The sequence below is a fragment of the Labeo rohita genome, unplaced genomic scaffold, assembly GCF_022985175.1.
Source record: "Labeo rohita strain BAU-BD-2019 unplaced genomic scaffold, IGBB_LRoh.1.0 scaffold_45, whole genome shotgun sequence".
Classification (NCBI taxonomy): Eukaryota; Metazoa; Chordata; class Actinopteri; order Cypriniformes; family Cyprinidae; genus Labeo; species Labeo rohita.
This window is the reverse complement of record NW_026129368.1, coordinates 1,981,071-2,003,735: the sequence shown is the minus strand read 5'-3', so window position 1 is coordinate 2,003,735 and position 22,665 is coordinate 1,981,071. Positions and strand designations below refer to the sequence as shown.

The 22,665-nt window shown below is 38.7% G+C and overlaps 1 protein-coding gene across 1 annotated transcript; it reads right to left on the bottom strand.

Annotated features, from left to right (window-relative positions):
* Positions 1-11,290: 11,290 nt before the first annotated feature.
* Positions 11,291-16,872, bottom strand: LOC127160756 (gastrula zinc finger protein XlCGF8.2DB). The gene is made up of 3 exons (XM_051103408.1): positions 16,841-16,872; positions 16,012-16,163; positions 11,291-12,752 (listed from the first exon to the last, which is right to left on the bottom strand). The coding sequence occupies exons 2-3, from the start codon at positions 16,094-16,096 to the stop codon at positions 11,662-11,664; spliced, it is 1,176 nt and encodes a 391-aa protein (XP_050959365.1). The 5' UTR covers positions 16,097-16,163; positions 16,841-16,872; the 3' UTR covers positions 11,291-11,661.
* Between the last annotated feature and the right edge of the window lie 5,793 nt (positions 16,873-22,665).

The following is a 22,665-nucleotide window of genomic DNA, read 5'->3' as shown; positions in this document are numbered from 1 at the left end:
GGCAGTCCTATATCTTACCAACATCCTCTACCAGTGAGCCAGGTTGTAGTATGCCACCCAGCTGCCCCTCCACCTCCATCTCTACCTGTAGATGACTATAGGCTGGAGCTTACCAGTTGTCAGTTTGTGTGCAGTCACCAACAACACCTCCATCTACAGTCACTTGCCACTACATTAGAAATGGCAAGAAAAATTTAGGTTGCCACCAGGGAGCAGAGCAACACTGTGGAGTGGCACCATGTCAGGAGGCCAAGAATAACTTCTTCCTAATTCAGGGAAATATGCCATGTCAGAGGTCAGAGTTCAGCTGAAAACTTGGCACAAAGAATTAAAAAGGGAGTGGCTAAAATGGAATGAAGAGGGGACTGTCACTGGAAGTGGTTGCCATTCAGGAATACTGCTGAATAAAAAACACAAATTACTGGCCTTGTGGGTTCATCATCCACCCAGATGCACCCTAGATAAGGTCATCTCCTGACGGTCTGGTGTTTGACCCGACTGAGAACCCACCCTTCAGATTGCTGGAAATCAAATGTCCCAGTGTGAAGATCTATGCGGACTGTAGTTACTTGAGAATGCAGATGGGCACACTGAAATTAAAGCAGACTCACAGCTACTACTGGCAGGCACCCACGGCCAGCTGCTTCTTACAGGGATGGAGTGGTGTGATTTTGTTTTTTTGCAGAGGAGGATATTCTCATACAACGCATCTACCAAGACTGCGAGGTGGCTAAAACCATAAGGGAGAAGGGAGATTATTTTAATTTTTATTTCTACATGGAAGTTTTAAAGGGGTCATCGGATGCAAAGTTCACTTTTTCATGTTGTTTGAACATTAATGTGTGTTGGCAGTGTATGTACAATTCTACTCTATAATAATAAAATTACATGCAGTGGTTTTTAATTAATCTGTAAAAATAATATGCCCTTTTTCAAATCGAGCCATTCTCAGATGCCTGTCGGTGTGGCGTCATACCAACAGAGGCCGCTCCCACGATAGTTCATTGACATGAGCGTCTTACCTCAGATCATCTGTCACAGTCCAACCTCAATTGTTTCGATGCTGGAGCAGGGATGTAAATTAGACAAGAATATCTCAGATTTAGCGATTGAGGTGTTGTGTTGCTGGATGTAATAATGAACATAGTGGTCGTCATTTACTCCCGACATCTGAGCCGCTGAAGATGCAGTGGATTAACTTTGTTTGTGAAGGGAATGCGCCTCCCGATCTACATAAATGCGTCTATGTTCGCGCAAATCATTCCAGCTTCACTTACAGCAGAAGTAAGTATAAGGTTTTTTTTATGAATCTCTGCAATCACCTTTCCTAATAATGTGCTAGTTAGCAAGTTTAGCGGCTAAAGTAAACAGAGAGAAGAGAGGGGCGGGGCAAGCAGAGCTCATTAACATTTAAAGCAGCCTCAACCAGAACAGGATGATTTTTGCAGAGCTGATTTTGGCAAGGTAGAAAGGGCGTTGTTTTAAACAACCATTGAGAATTTTTAACCAAAGTATAATATAGACTTTTCATTAAGACCCTAAAGAATCATATCAACTTGGGAAATGGGCATCCGATGACCCCTTTAATGAATCAATTCTGGTAAGTAAATGTTTAACAAAATTATAGAACATTCATTAGAAAGTATTTACCAGAAAATATATTAAAAATACATTAATTTGAAAGTATTTACAATAAATTATTACAATTAGATATACATTCATTAGAAAGTATTTACAAGAAAATGTGGTGTGGTGAATGTCAAACCGTTCTGCTAGATCCCTGACAGACGCACGAGGAACAGCAAGAGCTCATCTATGCGTTGAAGTTTCTGTGAAAATAAAACAAGTGTTAGGCCTAAATACTGTTATACACAGTGGTGGAATGTAACTCATTACATTTACTCAAGTACAATTTAATGGTTTCAGCTTCACAAATGTGAGGATTCGCTGCTTTTCCTGCATTGAGTACTTTTACTTTTAAAGGATTAGTTCACTTCCAGAACAAAAATATAGATAATTTATGATTATAATCATCAGCCTAACATAACCTATGGCATATAAAAGAAAATTTTAGAAAACATCTCAGTATTTTTTGTTTGATGAAAGTCATTGGTAACCAAAACAGTGTGGTTACCAACAGTCTTCAAAATACCTTTGTTTTACATCATACAAAAGAAAGGTCATACAGGTTTGAAGCGGCACGAGGGTGAATAAATGATGACAGAACTTTCATTCGTGGGTAAACTATTCATTAATGTTTTATGATACTTTAAATAAGAAACTAAAACTAGTTAGCAACTTTTTTTTAACTGCTGTAATGTTAACTGTTGAGTGTTAAAATAATCAATTATTTAAACCTAAAATGACCTCTGCACTGGACCAAATATATGTACTAGTCATCTTTATTATTTACCTGCAATGCCTATTTGAATGATAAAAGATGAGTAAACAAAATCTTAAATGAGTAAACAAAGTCTTAAAAAAAGCTTGAGACTAAATAGACTGGCTTTAGGCTTACCTTTCCACTCGTTTTAGAATGAACATAGGCCTGTCCTGTTTTTTTTCTTCATCCTCTCAGCAGTTCTTATTCATTTTGTCTGTACTGAAATTATTAATTTAACTTGTATGGTTAACATTACAAATACATGCATGCAATACTGTTTTTTTACAGGTGTGCCAGGTGGGTGCAGCATCTTAGTAATGCATCTCTGGAGAGAATCATGGGAGGTGCATTATAGGAGAAGAGTGCCATAAAGTGCCCAGCATGACACTCATGGATTTAGTCATTGCTCAGGAGGCTAAGTTCTGAAAAATGATCAGCTTAGTTATCCAGACAGTTGGGCTGGGTAGGAAGCTATTTGCCAGTAGTATGGTGATTTGTGAGTGAGTGCAGAGGAGTAGTGTGCTACACAGAAAAGTGCAAAAATCATCTACATAGTCTTTACTCTTTATACGGACAAAAACTGCAGAATCTCACAGTCAAATCAGAAGCGCAATATAAAATTTCTCAAATTAAGTCATCTGTCAAGTCATCTACAGTAAATGTTGTGTTGTCTTATATATGTTTTATCAGTTTAGGGATGGGACAATAAATCGATTCGTGGATAGATTCTGAGATCTTCCGAATGCATTGCCACTCTCTTTGGAATCTACTCGGAGCTTAGATTTTAACAGTGGATGGCGCTCTAATCTAGTTTTTATCCGCACGCTCAAATGCTCATGAAAAAGAGTGCTGAAGACAACTTGTGCGTTTGGCTGAGTCATGTAATTTCACCTCCACTTCCAAAACAAAGGTTCACATACAATGTACTCACCCCCTTGTCATCCAAGATGTTCATGTCTTTTTTTCTTTGAACTGTTGAACTGATTGGCCTCGGATGGGTTTATCGAGGACACCTGTTGTTGGATTCCTGTCTGGCCTTTTAAAAGGCAGTATGACAACTGGCCAGCGGGAGCTGCATGTCGGATTTGATTTCGGGTCTAGCAAAACGGTCGGTTATTTTAATAAAAATGATACAATTTATATACTTTTTAATGTCAAACGCTCGTCTTGTCTTACTCTGATTTTTGAAGTTGATGGAAAAAATACGATTGGAGTTTTTCGACATATGCTAACTGTCTTGAGCCAGAATACACAGAGTTCAGGCAGAGCAAGCCAAGACAAGCGTTTGAGATTAAAAAGTATTTAAATTGTATTTTTTTAAATGAAAATAACTGATCATTTCACTAGGTAAGACCCTTCTTCCTCAGCTGGGATCATTTACAACCGCATCTGGGATCATTTGAAGCTGCATTTAAACTGCATTTTGGAAGTTCAAACTCAGGGCACCGTATCAGTCCATTATACGGAGAAACGTTTTGTTGCCACAGAGAGCCAACAATAACAAAACAGGAGAAGGACCACCGTCAGCTGAATTCTCAGACTCTACTGAGATGCGTTCAAGGCATCCTTGGAGCAGATTCGCCTGTCCTGGCTGGCATCCCTGGTGGCTTAGAGAGTGATGCTAAACCAGGGGGACAGTGTGACATGGAGTGAAACAACATTATTGTCTCATATAAGCAGTATAAAATTAATTCCAATATAATAAATTGATAATAATATGACAACTTAGTGTTAATAGTATTTTTAGATTCTTTCATAATTTCTCTGAAACACCTATGAATTCTAGAAAACCATAAAAACCCTTTCCAGATGCTGTAAGAGAAGTGTTGGAACTGCAAAGAGAGGTTCTATGGCTACAGACAAACCTGCAGTTAGACACAGAAAAACTCAAGATCTTTACAACATCATACTTCACAACAAATTTTGCAGCTACAAAGTGAAGGGAAAATAACAATACATTTTAATAAAGGTCTGAAAAGTATTGGGTTTATTTGTGTTATTAAAATATTATATTAGCAAATACCAATAGAAACAAACAACAGCAATAAATGTAAAATAACAATATTAACAATCCTAATAAATAAAACAACTTTCATTTTAACTGTTAGTCACTGCCACTACTAAGAATAAAACATTTTATTATTAATATTAATACTGCTACTAATATGTCATTATTTGTTATGATTACTATTACAATCACTATACAACTAATTAAAGAATGCATTCACAGTGGGATCTCTGACAGCATATCCAGCCTGTTATCTTGCAGAAATGCAGCAATGGATGCATTCGATGCATTCTTCTTCCTCATGCTCAGAATTTTGCAAGCCTTTGGAGGCTCAAGACGCACTTGCGTAGACGCAAATAGCATAGCTTGGTGCCTGTAGCTAACTGAGTACAACAGTTCTACGTAATCAAAATATGGCGCCCTTCACAGTCCAAAATGTGTATATAACGATGTGGATTATTACATTTTTTTTCTACTACATATTTCAGTAAGAGACATAATTTACATTAAATTAAGCCACACAAGTCTTAATACCCAGGGTTCCCTTTAAAGCTGTTCACAACATTTCATAATTACTGTAATTTTGAGATAACAACATGTGATGTTCTACTTGGAGCTGTCCACTCTCTCTGACCTGCATACTCAAAGGACGTTGACAACTCCGAGTGGAATGTCACGTTATCTCAGAATTACTGTAATTACAACACTGTGTGAATCCATCTTAACTCTTGACCTGACAATCCATGTGCACCTGCTGCAGGATGGACATAGAGGCTGGCTCTGATCTATCTTTAACGTCTTAGGTCGGTTATTCTGTCACATTACTGTGAAGGCAAGAAGAAAAGAGAAGTAGATCTACTTACAGCAAGTCTTTATTTACAAAATACCAACAACAATCAAAGATAAACTGAAAATGCAAGCAAGTGTACGCAACAGCTTAAAAGAACACCAAGACAACAACCTACAATGATTGCAAACTGAGAAGGGATTAAATAAAGTAACAAAAAACTAAACAAGACACAGGTGAAGAACATAATCAGTAACTACAATGACAAACACAGGAAAGGTGAGGGCAGAAACAGAACAGCAAAACGGTGTCAAAATAGGAGTCTCTAAATACAAAGAGGTTGTGACAGATACAATTTTTTGGTGCCTTTTTAATTGCAAAACCATTTAAAGCCCCCTTGTGATAAAATGGTATTTTCTCCTTATAGTTAAATTATAGACAATCTCAAAAATGTGGTTAAAACGTTTTCTTCATCACAAACATGTTGCAATCAATCAGGTCAATGTGTATTAGCATATCATTAACTATGCTGCGAAACAGGGGGTCTTCAGAGAGCCCATTCATATCTTTATATGACTTGAAATTACTCCAATAACCATGCTTGGTTTCTTGCTCTGTGGGCATTGTAACACAGTGAGCACAAGAACACCTTTAAGAAGAGACAAGAAAAACTGAGTACATTCAGAAATATAGTGGGTAAATTGTTTATATGATGTATATTATGTCTGACTCTGAGGTGGGAAATGGCAACATAGTTTGTTTAACATTAGCAACACAGTATAAGCTGTTTCATAACATAGTCAAGACAAAGGCTAATCATATAACCATGCTGAAAAAACAGCTAAAACCAGCCTAAACTGGTTGGCTGGTCTTAGCTGCTGGTCAGCAGGCTGGTTTTAGAGGGGTTTTGGCCACTTCCAGGCTGGTCTTAGCTGGCCAGGCTGGGAGACCAGCTAAAACCAGCTACTTCCAGCTTAAACCAGCTAAAACCAGCCAAGCCTTTTTTTTCCCTCTTTATTTTTATTCCAAGGACAAATGCTATTATTTGTACAGAGACTGTATTTTTTTTACATTCTTAAACCCTCCCCAACCAACCCAGAACATACTGCCTAATATTAATAGTGATATTGATTAGAATACAACAGAGGTGGATGTGCAATAGTTGAATAAAAATGGAAAAATAAATGGATAATTACAAAAAGTTAAAATAAAATAAAATAAATAAATACATACATGAATAGATAAATTAAACTGGATACCATAATCAGGAATATTACAATGTCAAGGAAGTACCTTTATAGCAGTGAAATATGATAATAAGGGTTGCCAGACATAAGACAATTTATGGGAACCTCTAATTGAATATTTAATCTTTTCTAAATGTAGGTATAACATCAGATCCCGAAGCCATTGTGATGCTTTAGGTGGATTTGTAGATTTCCAATGTAATAAAATTTGTCTGCGAGCCAGTAAGGATGCAAAGGCAATGATATTTAGTTGTCTTCGAGTCAAATTTGATTCATCCCATGGAACACCGAATACTGCAAATTCTGCACATGGCTTCAGCTGTGCTTCATACACTTTGGAAAGTGTATCAAATATGGTTGACCAGTAAGCAGTAAGTGTGGGGCATGCCCAAAACATGTGAGTCAAGTCTGCTTCACCTGTATGACACCTAATACAGGTCTTGTCAAAAGTAGGACTAAAGGAGGCAATCCGTGTTCTGCTTAAGTGCATACGGTGCAATACTTTAAACTGTATTAAACTCAATCTGGCACAAGTAGTACTACCGTTCACTCTATAGAGGGCATTCCTCCAAAATTCCTCTGAAAATTGCATACTGAGCACGCTCTCCCACCTGCTTCTAATCTTGTCTGTTCTTGCACTTTTTAAAGACATTAGAATTGTATATATTCTTGAAACAAGACCTTGTAGATGGGAGGGTACTTCTAACAGAGAGTCCACATGAGACTTAGAAGGGATGTTTGGAAATGATGAGCTTTGGGCATTAACAAAATGATGTATCTGAAAATAACGGAAAAGGTCAACTGAATTAAGAGTGAATTTGGAACGCAAATCACTAAAACTTGCAAAAATACCATCAATATAAAGATCACTGAACCGAGAAATGCCCTTATCTTGCCACTGTTTAAATGCAGAGTCTAGTTTTGCTGGGAGGAATGCATGATTATTGCATATTGGACTCTGAAACAAGAGTGCTTGTCTTAACTTCAAATGCTGACGTAGTTGAGTCCATATTTTAAGAGTGAAATGAACAACTGGATTTGATGTATATTTAACTATTTTAATAGGTAAGCTAAATGTTACAAGAGCTTGTAAAGAGGTTGCTGTGCAGGATTTAGATTCTGTTTTAAACCAATCAGTGCCCTCTGATGAGCGCATCCAGTAAATTATCTTTTGGACATTAGCCGCCCAATAATAGTATAGAAAGTTAGGGAGAGCTAAACCTCCGTCACTTCTATTTTTCTGGAGAAACTCTTTAATAATTCTTGGGATTTTCCCATCCCAGATAAAATTGGAGATAAGTTTATCCAGTGTACTGAAAAAGGCTTTGGATAGAAAGATAGGGAGGCACTGAAATAAATAAGAATCTTGGAAGAACTGTCAGTTTAACACAGTTCACTCTGCCAACCAAAGACAGATGGAGAGGCCTCCATTTTTGAAAATTAGATTTGAGTTTAGTCAATAGAGAGGTGAAGTTATTTTCATATAGTCCTTTAAAGTTCTGAGTGATATTGATGCCCAAATATTTAAACTTAGATCTTGCCATGCAGAAGGGAAGCATGGAGTCAGGCATATGTCTGGCGAGTGAGTTAACAGGCATACATTCACTTTTGGAAATATTCAGCTTATAGCCAGAAAAGGTCCCAAAATTGTGCAAAACTTCGATAATATCATTGAGGCATGATAAAGGATCTGAAATGTAAAGAAGCAGGTCATCAGCATATAATGAGAGCTTATGTTCAACACCCCACCTAACTATGCCATGGAAAGAGGATATAGATTTTAATGCTAGAGATAATGGCTCAATTGCAATTGTAAACAAAAGAGGACTTAAAGGGCACCCTTGCCGAGTGCCCCTTGACAAAGGAAAAATTTTTGATCTCCATTTATTAGTAACCACTGAAGCAACCGGAGAAGTATAAAGCAGACGAACCCACTTTATAAATTCGGGGCCGAAACCAAACCTATCCATAGCAAAAAAAAAAAAAAAAGATAGTCCCACTCCACCTGATCAAATGCCTTTTCGGCATCTAGTGACGCCACAATTTCAGGGGTGTCTTGGGATGAGGGAGTGTAAAGAACATTTAAGAGGCGACGGATGTTAGAAAATATGTGCCGACCTTTTATAAAACCAGTCTGGTTAACTGAGATGATATTAACTAAAGGAGACTCTAATCGAATTTAAGCCTTTTTTTTAGCAGGGAAATTACCATCATATGTCTGACATTGAAGAGAGTAAGGGTGTGTTTACACTTGTCAAGGTTGGTTCGATTGCTCTGTTAGTGCGGTTCATTTAAGTAAGCTGCCATCCGAACCCTGGTACACCAAAAGATGGATCTCAGTGTGCTTCCAAACGAATTCTGGTGCGGTTTGAATGAAATATGAACGCAACAAGAACAAATACATCTAAATAAACCAAAAACAGGAAGTAATGACAAGATGTGACGCTATGCTATATGATTTCACGAAGGAAACAAGCGATATATCCAAAACAAAATGAGCAGAGGGCAAACGTGGAGAAATGAGAAGGTAAAGTTCCTTTTATGAGCTCCTAGAGAGTTTGCAGGTAGTGAAAATAAAATCATATACACATGAGCACACTTAGTCCAGTAGACAGCATTAGGTGTATTCGACCTAAACTGGCGCTGAGCAGACCGATCAGTGAATGGGTACTTTGATGTCATACACTCATAGCGCCAGTTTGAATCGAATGCACCCTTTCCTTTTGTTTGTAGAGTTTGGTGAGTTTGGTTACAAAACATACGTCATTCAACCCGACCCATCAGGTTGTGATGGAATCGCTATGCCTTTAGGTTCACTGTCAAAAATGCCAGTGTGAACACAAAGCCAGGGTTACCACTGTTTTTCGAAATCCTGGAAAGTTTGTGAATCTGAAGAAAAAATATTGGCCCTCTAAGTTTTTGAAAATAAACATAGTTTGACTTACGTTAGTTACATGCATTGATGCATTACGTTAAGCATTTTCCATGTGAGGTACTTTGTGCTGTATGTTTTTATGATGTTCACATATGCACAAAACTACTATGATGGTACCTCAACGTTTCACAGACATGCCATGAAACATTTCAAAAACAGGCTGAAACAGCTAAAATGTGATACCTGGAAAATGCAAGTTTCAAGATATTTGGCTCAAAAAAAAAAAGAAGATTACAAAGAATGGCTTGCCAGAGATCCAAAGAACCATCATTTGGCCAGGTGCAGAGCCTGTTGTAAATCTGCAAAAAATGCTCTTTTGCATAGTTGCATTTGACACACGAAAACTGTAACAGTGTATAATACAAGGTAACACGACATAACCTGAGAGAGGCCAGTTGAGGTGGCTCGGGCATCTGTTCCGGATGCCTCCTGGACGCCTCCCTGGGGAGGTGTTCCGGGCATGTCCCACCGGGAGGAGGCCCCGGGGAAGACCCAGGACACGCTGGAGGGACTATGTCTCTCGGCTGGCCTGGGAACGCCTTGGTGTTCCGCCGGAAGAGCTGGAGGAAGTGTCTGGGGAAAAGGAAGTCTGGGCATCTCTGCTTAGACTGCTGCCCCCGCGACCCGGTTCCGGATAAGCGGGTGAAAATGGATGGATGGATGGATGGACGACGTAACCTGGCTCTCACTTGAAATGTGTTCCCACATTAAAGGAGAAGTCCACTTCCAGAACAAAAATTGACAGATAAACGCACTCACCCCTTGTCTTCCAAGATGTTTTTTGAAGAAAACATTTCAGGATTTTTCTCCATATAATGGACTGATATGGTGCCCAGAGTTTGAACTTCCAAAATGGAGTTTAAAATGCGTTTTTAAGTGATCCCAAATGTGGTTGTAAACGATCCCAGCCAAAGAAGAAGAGTCTTATCTAGCGAAACAATCGGTTATTTTCATGAAAAATAATGCAATTTATATACTTTTTAATGTCAAACACTCGTTGTGTCTTACTCTGCCTGAACTGATTTATTTTTTTTTTTTTCGGTTCATGACAGGGTATGTCGAAAAACTCCCATCTCATGTTCTCCCTCAACTTCGAAAAATTACCCTATATTGTCCTATATTACCCTATATTTTACCTTTTTTTGTTAAGGGTGTTTGATCTTTGCATGTTCACTTTGCAAAGACTGGGTCAGTACTTCTGCAGCGATGTAGGATGATTTTGAAATGACTTTTGAAGTTGAGGAAGAAAATACGATTGGAGTTTTTCAACACACCCTAACTGTCTTTAGCCAGAATATACAGAGTTCAAAAAGAGCAAAACAAGACAAGTGTTTGAGATCAAAAGTATTTAGTATTTAGAGTTCAGGGAGAGCAAGACAAGACAAGCTTTTGGGATTGAAAATGATTTAAAATGTATTTTTGTAATGAAAATAACAGATTGTTTCAGATAGATAAGATAAATAAGACCCTTCTTCCTCGGCTGGGATCATTTACAACCGCATTTGGGATCGTTTGAAGCCACATTTAAACTGCATTTTGGAAGTTTAAAATCAGGGCACCATACCAGTCCATTATATGGAGAAAAATCCTGAAATGTTTCCCCTCAAAAAAACAATTTCTTTACAGCTGAAGAAAGAAAGAATGAACATCTTGGATGACAAGGGGGTGAGTACATTATCTGACAATTTTTGTTCTGGAAGTGGACTTCACCTTTAAGTCCTTGAATTTGAGGGTATTGGACTTTGAAGGTCCTTGAATTTGAAGTTAACAAAGGTGCAGGAACCCTGCTAAGTGGAACAGGACAAACGTGTAATTTTTCTTTTTGGCCTGGACCAAATGAACCAAAATAACCGAACTACAAATGTAAACACATCCTAACACACATTATCTTTCTGACAGATCTACTTGTAGACAAACCTGTTTAATTTGGTCTTCCTCTTCTTCAGTTTCTGGTTTAAACATATATGGCTGAACTACACCTAAATTTTCACTTAAATTGGACATAAACTCTGTAGGACACAGCCCTGGCATAGAATTGCATTAGAGCTATTTTAAGGCACAAAGGAATTATTTACAGTGGGGAAAAAAAAATTAATTTTGATTCAATTATTGAATACAGGGGGACCGTACAGAAGTTCAACAAAGAACACAAAAAGGTCTCACATTTGCAGAACTTTTCAGGTGTGATGGCAAAATATATTTATTTTTAATGCAGTTTAAATGGTTTTGAAAACCAGGGTGAACACAGAGATTATTTTGAAATTGCTCCTTTTTCTAAACCCTTTACCACGCTGAAGAACACTATAATTTCTCTGCAGAATGAATTTGCAAATGACGCTTCAGGTCTCTTTGATACATGAAACTCTTCTCACACTGAAGACATGTGAAAGGTTTCTCTCCAGTGTGAATCCTAATGTGAATGTTGAGGTTTCCCTTAAGTGTGAAACTCTTTCCACACTGAGGGCAGGTAAAAGGCTTCTCTCCAGTGTGAACTCTCATGTGGCTATCAAGAGATGCTTTGTTTCTGCAAGTTTTTCCACAGTGCTGGCACATGTAAAGTTTCTCTCCAGTGTGAGTTGTTACATGATTCTTGAGGTGCTTCCTGTCTGTGAAACTCTTTCCACACTGCTGACATCTAAAACAGTGCACTCTTGAGTGAGTCCTCATATGGTTATTAAGGGTTAAATGATATCGGAAACTCCTTCCACACTGAAGACATACAAACGGTTTCTCTCCAGTGTGAGTTCTCATGTGGGCATTAAGGGTTGGTTTGTGTGTAAATCTCTTTCCACATTGAGGACAGGGGTAAGGCTTCTCTCCATTGTGAATTCTTATGTGGCTTTTAAGGCTTCCTTTTCGAATAAAACTTTTTCCACACTCTTGGCATGTGAAAGGGCTCTCTCCTGTATGAATTCTCATGTGGATTTTAAGGCTTCCTTTTTGAGTGAATGTTACTCCACACTGCTGGCAGGTGAAAGGGTTTTCTCTAGTGTGTATCCTCATGTGGACTTTAAGGTTCCCTTTTCTGTTGAAACTCTTTCCACACTGTTGGCAGGAGTATGGCTTTTCTCCAGTGTGAATTTTTATGTGGACATTAAGGTTTCCTTGTTGATCAAAACTTTTTCCGCATTGTTGGCAGGTGTAAGGCTTCTCTCCACTGTGAATTCTCATGTGGACTTTAAGGTTTTCTTTTTGATCAAATCTCTTTCCACAGTCAAAGCAGGTGAAATGACTTCTAGTTGCTTTCTTTTGGGATCTTTTTCTTGATGTCTTTTTAGTTTTTGAGCAACTAAAACATTTTTCGTCAGTTTTGAAATCACAATATTCCTCATGCTGATCATTGTATTTTGTTTCATTAAATTCTTGACACTCCTCTTTCAGCGCCATAAGGTCTAATGTGAATAAAGACAAATACAAGTTTAAAGGCACATAGCAACAGACATCAAAACTTTTAGACATTTAAAGCATAAAATAAATAATAAAAAACGTTGAATCCTCAAATCATGACTATAGTGCATTAGTCGGGTCACTTGTAACAAAAACACTTCTCCTTCTCTGTACTAAATTAATATTAAGGTACTTGAACACTCGAACTGAGCAAAGCAAAAGACCTTTCAAAAGACACCATCTTTAAAGTTATAGATGTCATCAGCCAAAACATAAAGAGCACAATTTGCAGATTAAATGTGACAGCGACAATCAATCATAAAAACAATGATCATTTGAGTTAAAAAAAAAAAAAAAAACACTTTTTCCTTTGGTAACAGCAACATTTTTGAGTGCCATATAAAGCTCTGATTAGTCAGCATTGCCAGAATATTCCATCCAAAAGACAGCAAGAATGGGCATCACTATGGATGCATGGACCTCGCTGACTACTAAATCCTATGTACCTGTAACTTGCTATCACATTGCTGAATGGGAATTTCATAGCCCAGTGTTAAAGGAGAAGTCCACTTCCAGAACAACAAATTACAGATAATGTACTCACCCCATTGTCATCCAAGATGTTCATGTCTTTCTTTCTTCAGCCATAACGAAATAACGTTTTTTTGAGGGAAAAATTTTAGCATTTTTCCCCAAATAATGGACTGGTATGGTGCCCCAATTTCGAACTTCCAAAATGTAGTTTAAATGCGGCTTCAAACGATCCCAAATGCGGTTGTAAACAATCCCAGCCGAGGAAGAAGGGTCTTATCTAGTGAAACGATCGGTTATTTTCACAAAATACAATTTATATATTTTTAATGTCAAACACTCGTCTTGTCTCACTCTGCCTGAACTGTTTTTTTTTTTTTCAGGTCCATCGTGAATGTATGGTATGGTATGTCGAAAAATTCCCATCTCATGTTCTCACTCAACTTCAAAATGGTCTTATATCACTGTTTTACCTTTTTTGTTAAGGGTGTTTGATCTTCTTTGCATGTTCACTCTGCAAAGACTTTGTAAAGTGCTTCTGCAGTGATGTAGGATGATTTTGAAATGATTTTTGAAGTTGAGGGAGAAAATACGATTGGAGTTTTTTGACATACCCTAACTGTCTTTAGCCAGAATACACAGAGTTCAAAAAGAGCAAAACAAGACAAGTGTTTGAGATCAGAAGTATTTAAATTGTATTTTTTTAATGAAAATAACCGATCGTTTCGCTAGATAAGACCCTTCTTCTTTGGTTGGGATCGTTTACAACCGCATTTGGGATCGTTTGAAGCTGAATTTAAACTGACGCAAAAAAATCATGAAATGTTTCCCTCAAAAAACATAATTTCTTTACGGCTGAAGAAAGAAAGACAGGAACATCGTGGATGACAAGGGGGTGAGTACATTATCTGTAATTTTTTGTTCTGGAAGTGGACTTGTCCTTTTAAGACATCTAAAAGATTCAAAACAAAAGTGGCTGTCAATCTCAGAGAAAGTAGTTGTGTGTTCATGATAACGTAACATGGTTCTAGCAAACTGATGTCTTTGGGGATCAGTGACCTGCTTCGCACACACCCTGCAACTAGCCGTCAATGAAGGCTTCAGTGTTGCCTCTGTAAAAAGTGTGATAGCTGCCAGCAGCTAGTTGGTAGCACTTTTTTACCATAGCAGTGGCTACAGTGGCATTTTTCCAGAAACAACAACAGCAGACAGTACCCAAACAAACTTATCCAGTACTGTCACACGTGGTGTAATTCTGTGTGCAATATATTGCACATACGAAGACACTTGACTTCAAAGATCACTGGCAAATTAATGAAGAAGTGATACCCGTTTTCCAGGGCCCTCATTTACCAACAGTGCGTAATGACTGCGTAAGAACAGTTTCACACAAAGTGTGGGATCTACTAACTTGTACTTATACGTAGGAATGTGTAAATATAAGCACAATTTATGCTTATGCAGAGAATCTAGTGGTAGAATGGCAATACTACAAAAAGAAAATGCCGCTGCATGTTTCCTGTGTCCTTTAATTGCAAATACTCAATTAGTAATAAGTAATGGTAAATACTCAATTAATTTTATAGTTCAAGCCAGACATTCACATAATTGGTGTGAAAAGCTATAAAAGGCACTGCCAAAAAATTTTTTTTTTCACATAATTGTAAAAAAAAAAAAAAAAAAAAAAAATCACTTTTGTAAAACCGTAACATGTATATCAAATAGAATTTCATTTAAACAAAATAGACTAAAAATATATTGACTATATTTGTAGACTGAAATCAGAAAATGGCCTTAAACAATATTAAGGCCATTCCATGATTTAATGGCTTGAAACAGTACAATGCAAAAACAATAGTTGACTTAAGTCTCAGTTACAATCAATCTAGAATAAATGATGTTTACTGAATACAAGCATGTAACTATCCTAAAACAGCAAAATGCTGCGTTTTCAAATAATTATTATTCTGTTCAGATTATTGCTAGTATTATATTCGGATTAACGCCAACAGAAATACATCAATTAGCAACCCCATCTAGCTATTTGTGGAGCTCCCCTGAGCCCACAGTATTCTTCAGTTTTTACATGTGCCATTTGTAAATCATATTTAACCTTAACACAAGACAATTTTGAATAGACGCTTGTATGTGACCTCAAAAACTGGACTAACATAAGTCTGATTTTTTCCTTCTTTCAGCCATGAAGCCAATTGAGAGATATTTCAGGCACAAAAATAAATAAATAAATAAATAAATAAATATATAAATATATATATATATATATATATATATATACAGTGCCAGGAAGATGAAGGCAACAAGTTTTAGAAATCTGAAATTATTTCATTAGGAAAATGTTTGAAACCATCTTTCATACTCTCAAGTGCTAACTAAACACACTTCTTAAATACAGAGATAGTATGTTAAAAGCACATTACAGTTCATGGTGTCCCAAAATAGCACAGTTGAGTACTCTCAGATGATCTTAAGTTTATCTTGAGAAGTACTAAAGAATAATTTTTAGTACATTTAGTACAAAATGAGTGTGTAAAAATATAACACTGTAAGTACATTAAGGAAGTGCACTTTTTCATCTTGGATGTCTGTTAACATGAGGCTCCATGTCAGATAAAACCATTATGACCTACTTCAAAAATATCATTTATTTTTGTAAAGCTGGATATTTTAATAAAGATCAAATGACTAAGTTCAGCTTTGAGAATGAAAACCAACCTGTTTGTTCCTCAGTATATTCTTGTTTGACTCTGAATTCTTCTTCAATCTTAATGTCTTCACTCTCCTCTTTAATAAACGCCATTTTTATAATAGTGTGATACGTAGATCTCTGTTGGTTCACCAGGAGCTTTCCTGTGCATTTGGACAATCTGAGAAGAAACAGAAAGAAAATAAACCCTAACTAAATCTTTGAGTCCATCTCAATCAGCTCCCTAGGTCAGTAGTGCACTGGTAAGAGATTCAGTTAGAGTGAGAGTTAGCCTTATAAATGACCTGTTTAGCCAAATATAAATAAAAATTTAAAACTATCACTACAAAATAATTGAATAAAACACATTATATATAAAAATAATATTTATGTATTTATCATTTAAGTTTTGTGTTTAAGGATTTGTAGAATATATTTAATATATTACACTTTAATTAAAAGATTTGCAACAGGTTAGTGTTTGTTGTCGTCGTTGCATTTATACTGTTTTGGGCAGCAGGTGTCGTGCAGTCCAGCGATTCGAGCGCTTCAAGTGAATCACTTGAATTGGTTCAATTGACTCGGAGTTTGGAAAAGCTCCGTTTCTTTAGTCACTTGTCACTATAAACTGATTCACGATTTAGGGAGAGAAATGGGACGCACATTTTGTTATTCACGTGTGGATGCGCTTTATTTACTCACACAAAATAGCATCCATCAAAGTTAGATAATATATTAAGATATTACATTTAAAAACAGTTACTTCATTTAGTTAGCTTGTAAAAACGATACAGTGTATTAAACGACTTCGATTTAACGGTATCGATTTAAACACTACAAACGCTTAAAATCTCAAACCTTTCCTCAGCCGAATCACAGATGCAGCAGCGGTGCGGCGCAAACCTATAACGTCACTACGCCACGCCAAAATAAAGGTCCTTCTCACAAGATAAAAATCACAAAAGTGCATAGAAATATACTTACAAAAACACACAACTAATGCATAATGTCAGTGTTATCATGCTGAAATGTAATATCAGTTATTAACCGTTTATTTTGTATTAAATAATTATTTTGTTTCTCTCTCTCTCTCTCCGTGCTCTTTTTTTTACACTTTAAGTCAATGGAAGTCCAATAGATTATTTAATTTAGACATGTACAAAATGTAAGTTTCTAGCATTTGCAGATGGAAAGAGAGGAACAGAAATACATTAAAGCACAAACAAGGCTTAGTGTAGAAAAAACAGAAAAGCACTTTTTAAAAATGTTTTTAAATTGAGCCAACAAAGATACTATGAAAGAGTACTATTAAGATATTATGAAAAAAGCAAGCAACATTTTAAAAGCCTAAATAACAAATATTTATAAATGGGTCATCCTATGTGATATCAATCAATGCAGTAGTTGGCTTTTGAGGGTGTGCAGATGAAAAATGAATTTTACTACAATTGGTCTTCCCCCAGTAATATCTGTAATTGATCTGTTACCTGAAGAACAATAAAATTGTGGCATGAGGTTTGAGTGTTTGTCAAAGTATTTATCTCCCACTTTATATTACTACAGTGAAGGAGAAAGTTTATTTTTGTATTTTTTATTAGGCGCCTTTTGGGTCTGGCGACATTGATGGAAGAAGAAAGGAGGCAGAGAGAGGACCAAAAGATCAAAAGCTTCTGGAAGTGGCCTGAACCTAAACCTGGTTTAGGCTGAGGACGAGTACCAGAACGAGGCTGGATCATATCAGAGACTTAGATTTCATTTTAACCACAATTTTTTATATTTTAATAAGCCAGATTCACAGGCATTATAAAATCATCCACAACCTGGGTGAAGGATGATTTGGCTTTGTGTATGAAGGAAAAAGCTGCATAGGGACACTAATGGACTTAAGGTTTCCTTTCTTTCTTTTTTTTTTTTTGTTAAACTGCACAGAAATCATGTTTTTTTGTTTTGTTTTGTTTAGTTGGCTGTGAAATTTTCAATGAAGACATCAGATATATATCAGAGTGGCAAGAAGACTAGGCTCTCTATGTTACTGCTTCTCTTGTTTTCAATTTATAAAATATAATATAAATGTTAGTCGCAGACTGCAAATGAGTTCTCAGCAGGCAAACTGCTTTGATTTGGGGACCAAGAAAATAATTGGCAAACCACCTTCATCTAAGCATTGTATTTCCTTTCTTTTTGCCTGGTCATCCCAAACACCTCCCCATGGAGATTGGCCTGACATTTATAACCATAACTGAAGTCTTCCCCCACTGCTGAGGAACAGCTAGAGCTGGACAGCCTGGATGAGGGTAAAAATGAATGAGGAATGTAGTTATAAATTAACTATAGAAACACATAATTTCTTATTAAGCACAATTGTTTATCCTTTAATAAACCACATTCACATAATAAAATCATCCACAAACCGGTTGAAGGAGGATTTGGCTTTGTGTATGAAGGGAAAAGCTGCACAGAGACACTTGAAGGATCTGATGATCCTCAAATGCAAACTGTGTGTGTTTTGCCTCAGAGCAACCATACATTTGTGTTGTGTTTTGCTTTCTTTTTATATATTCTTCATTTATTCTTTATTCATTTATTCACTTAGAATCATTAATCATTTCATCATTTTATTATTCCATTTAATCATATAATCATTTATAATAATCATTATAATCATTTATATATTCATTTTATTGATTCATTAATTGATTGATTAGTAATTCATATTATATTATAGTTGTTTTTTTTATGTATTTTTTCCATTGTTGTTTAGTCTTATGACTGTGTAGCTTCAAGGGCTGTTTGTCTTCATGAATAAGAGATACAAGGGAATGTTTATAGAAACTCAAGGTTTATGGGATGTTGTTGTGAATCAGTTTGGTATAACAGTACTTGTTGAATTTGTGTTCTCCAGACGAAGTCTGAGCATTGAGACATACGCAACTAAGACTATTCAGTAAACTCTTCCATCGGTCAACTTCCTAACTGACAGAAACCTGCTGTTAGTGGGGTTGGGGTAACTACAGCTTGCTGACTAGTTGTTCTGTTACCGGAAAGACTGATATTTTCTGACGGGATCTGGTGTCCGGGGCTGGATCCTAATTGTCTGGCGTGAGGACCTGATCTAACACATTAATGGATTTAATGTTTACATTTATTTTTACTTAAACTTTGCATATCTGCTCAAGATTTATGATTGTAATGATGTGACTTCTGTGCACATGCCAATCATTTAAGTTTTTTTTGTAAAGTTACATTTTTGTGAAATTTTCAAAGAAGACATCAAAAATATATATTAGAGAGGCAAGTTACTGCACTTTCTATTGTTATTGCTTGTCTTCTGTTTTCAATCTCTAACACAATATAAATGTTAATCACAGGCAACAAATGAGTTCTCACCACCTTCATCTAAACTTTTTTTTTTTTTTTTAACTGGTCATCCTGAAAACCTTTCCTTGGAGATTGGCCTGACATTCATCACCCATAAGGGTCCCATAAAACTACTGGACTGGGAGGACAACACAGACCACTGCATCATGGTCATGGAGCGGCACATGCCCTACATGAACTTAAAATAGTTTCATGACACTCAGAGCATTTGCAGTCAACGAGGTGTCTTCCATCTAGACATCAAACCGGAGAACCTGCTGGTGAACCAGAACACCCTGGAGGTCAAACTGATTGACTCTGGGTGTGGTGTGAATGTATTAAACATCAGTTATCTTCACTGCAGGCACAAGAACGTACCATCCACCAGAAGTTAAAGTCAACAGCAGGTGCACCATAAAGCTAATGACAGTGTGGTCACAAGGGATTCTTCTGTTTGTAATGCTGTGTGGATATGACCCACAAATGACCTACGCATAATCAATGAGAGCAACCTGCATCAGACCTAACATGCCACAAGATGAGATCTTCATCAAAGAACAAAAATAGACAATTTGAATTCTGCATCACACAGGAAAATCCCTATAGCTTCAAAGAGAGCAGGTGTTAAGTATAAACTAATAATCCAGCATCTCTCCGCATTTTCCACAGAATGCTCTCAGATGATTTGTGCTTGTCTGCAGTCTGATCCTCAGCAGAGATGCATTCTGGACATGATGCGTCGTCATCACTGGTTTAGGAGTCTAAGATTAGCTAAACATTTTTTCCCCCCATTTTTTGGTTGGTTTGATCAGTAGTCATTTAACATTAGAACCACAAGGTAAAATTTACCCATGAAATTACCTTATTTTTCAAATATACATAATAGATTTTCAATAAAATATCCAAGTCTCCCAGTCATTGACTTACACTAAAATAGCATTATTTACAACCCCCTGTTGATAATAAACAGTTCACATAAAGCCAGATTAAAGGTGAAGTCCACTTCCAGAACAAAAATGGGTAACGCTAGGGCTGCACGATTAATCGCACGATGTCTTGAGGCGCGTTTAGTCAATGAAGCCGGTACTTTGATTAGTAGTAAAGCTCCACCACGTGTCGAGTTCGATTTTGCGCGCGATTTGGCGTAGCTTGTCAGTGCTTTAGGAGGGAGCGCGCGGACTCAGGAGGAGGAGGCCGCGCGGAAGCCCTCCAGGGCAGCGCGGGCAACTGCGTCACGGCCTGGGACCTGGGGAGAGCAGGGATAGAAGAAGGGGACAGAAAAGAGGGAGAAGCAGAGAATTTAAGGGAGAACGCCGCATAGGCGCGGCTTCTCCGGCAGATGTGGTCTCTGGATCGGCCTTGACAGCAGACGTGAGCTCTGCCTCTGGAGGGTGCGCTAGAGGATGCTCAGGCTCTAGGGTGCGCGCTAGAACTTGTCTTGGCTCATGAGACGCACCAGGAACTAGACTTGACTCAGCCGACGCAGCTGCAGTGTGACTTGGCTCAGGAACCGCAGCTGCAACTTGACTTGACTCGGGGAACACAGCCATGGCTTGACTTGACTCAGCCGCTTGACTTGACTCAGCCGGGACAACCTCAGTGACGTGACTTGACCTTGCGGGAACGGCAGCTGTGACGTGACTTGACTCTGCTGAAACAGCAGCTGTGATGTGACTTGACTGTGCAGGAACAGCAGCTGTGACGTAACTTGACTGGGCAGGAACAGCAGTAGTGACGTGACTAGACTCTTCTGGATCAGTGGCTGTGACGTGACTTGACTGAGTCTCAGGAAATGGGGCTGTGTTTAGGCTTGAGTCGGGTAGTGAAGCAGTGTCTTGACTTGGCTCAGAAAGTGACACGGTGTCTTGACTTGGCTCAAAGCGTGCGGTCGCTTGAGGGCGCTCTGGCGGCGCGGTCGCTTGAGGGCGCTCTGGCGGGTCAGTGAGCTCGGGTGCGGCGGCCATCTTGGCCGGGGGCTCAGGAACGGAGGCCATCTTGGCCGGGGGCTCAGGAACGGAGGCCATCTTGGCCGGGGGCTCAGGAACGGAGGCCATCTTGGCCGGGGGCTCAGGAACGGAGGCCATCTTGGCCGGGGGCTCAGGAACGGAGGCCATCTTGGCCGGGGGCTCAGGAACGGAGGCCACCTTGCGTGCAGACTCTGGCGTGGCGGCCATCTTGCGAGCAGACTCTGGCGTGGCGGCCATCTTGCGTGCAGACTCTGGCGTGGCGGCCATCTTGCGAGCAGACTCCGGCGTGGCGGCCATCTTGCGTGTAGGCTCTGGTGTGGCGGCCATCTTGCGTGCAGACGCTGGCGTGGCGGCAGCCGTAACTTGACTCGACTCAGTAAACACAGCTGCAATCTGACTGGACTCCGTGCACATAGCGACAACTTGACTCGGAAAACTCAGCTGTGTCTTTACGGGGCCTTTTCTTTGCCGTCTTCTGGTGAGCCGTGGGCGGCGTCCGAGTGCTCGCCGCGGGTTCTAGGGTGCCCGCTGGGGCTAACACTCGGATATTCGCTGCCCATACTGACATTAGTGGTGGGTCCAGCACACTGGCCATCAAGGTTGGCCATGACCTCGGAGGGCTGGCCGCGATCTCCGGACTGACGATGAGAGAGGAGGGATAACGAACAGGAGGAAGCGCAGGAAGACCAGAGGGAGCGGGCCGGTTGGGACGGTATGTGGAGGAAGCTGGCTGATGGTGGGCTGGAGCGGCAACGTGTTCTCTAATGGGGGAAAGATTGGAATCTTTCACATTAACGTAGAAATTGGAATGACTGAGGGTGAGGACATGGTTGATAAATTCAGCAACCGGTTTGTAGCGATCCTCATAGGGTATGGAACTTAGCAACTGGGAATCATTTAGCCCCATTAGAAAACACGTATTAATCATGGCATCGCTCCAACTCACCAGATGACAAACATCCAAGAATTCCTCCACATAGCGCTCCAACGGCCTCATTCCCCACCGAATGTTCATTATCCTCTCCTCGGCGTCCATGTTGTAGTCTCGGTCGGTGATTTCTGTCAGGTTTGTGCGTTGTGCGGGAACGAAACGCAGGAGAGCGGAGATCCATTCAATGCACGTTTAATTTCAAACAGTCCAAAAGAACAAACTCAAGGAAACACAGGGAACCCGCAACCACGACAAACAAACACTGCGAAGACAATATAATCACCGACAAGACCTAGTGGAAAAAACAAACCTTAAATATACAAAAACAGGGGAGTGGTCACAAATGAGATAATGAGGGGAAGTACAAATATGGGCACGACTAAACCAAATGAACTAAAACCTAAGGGGGGGAAACCTGGACTAAACCA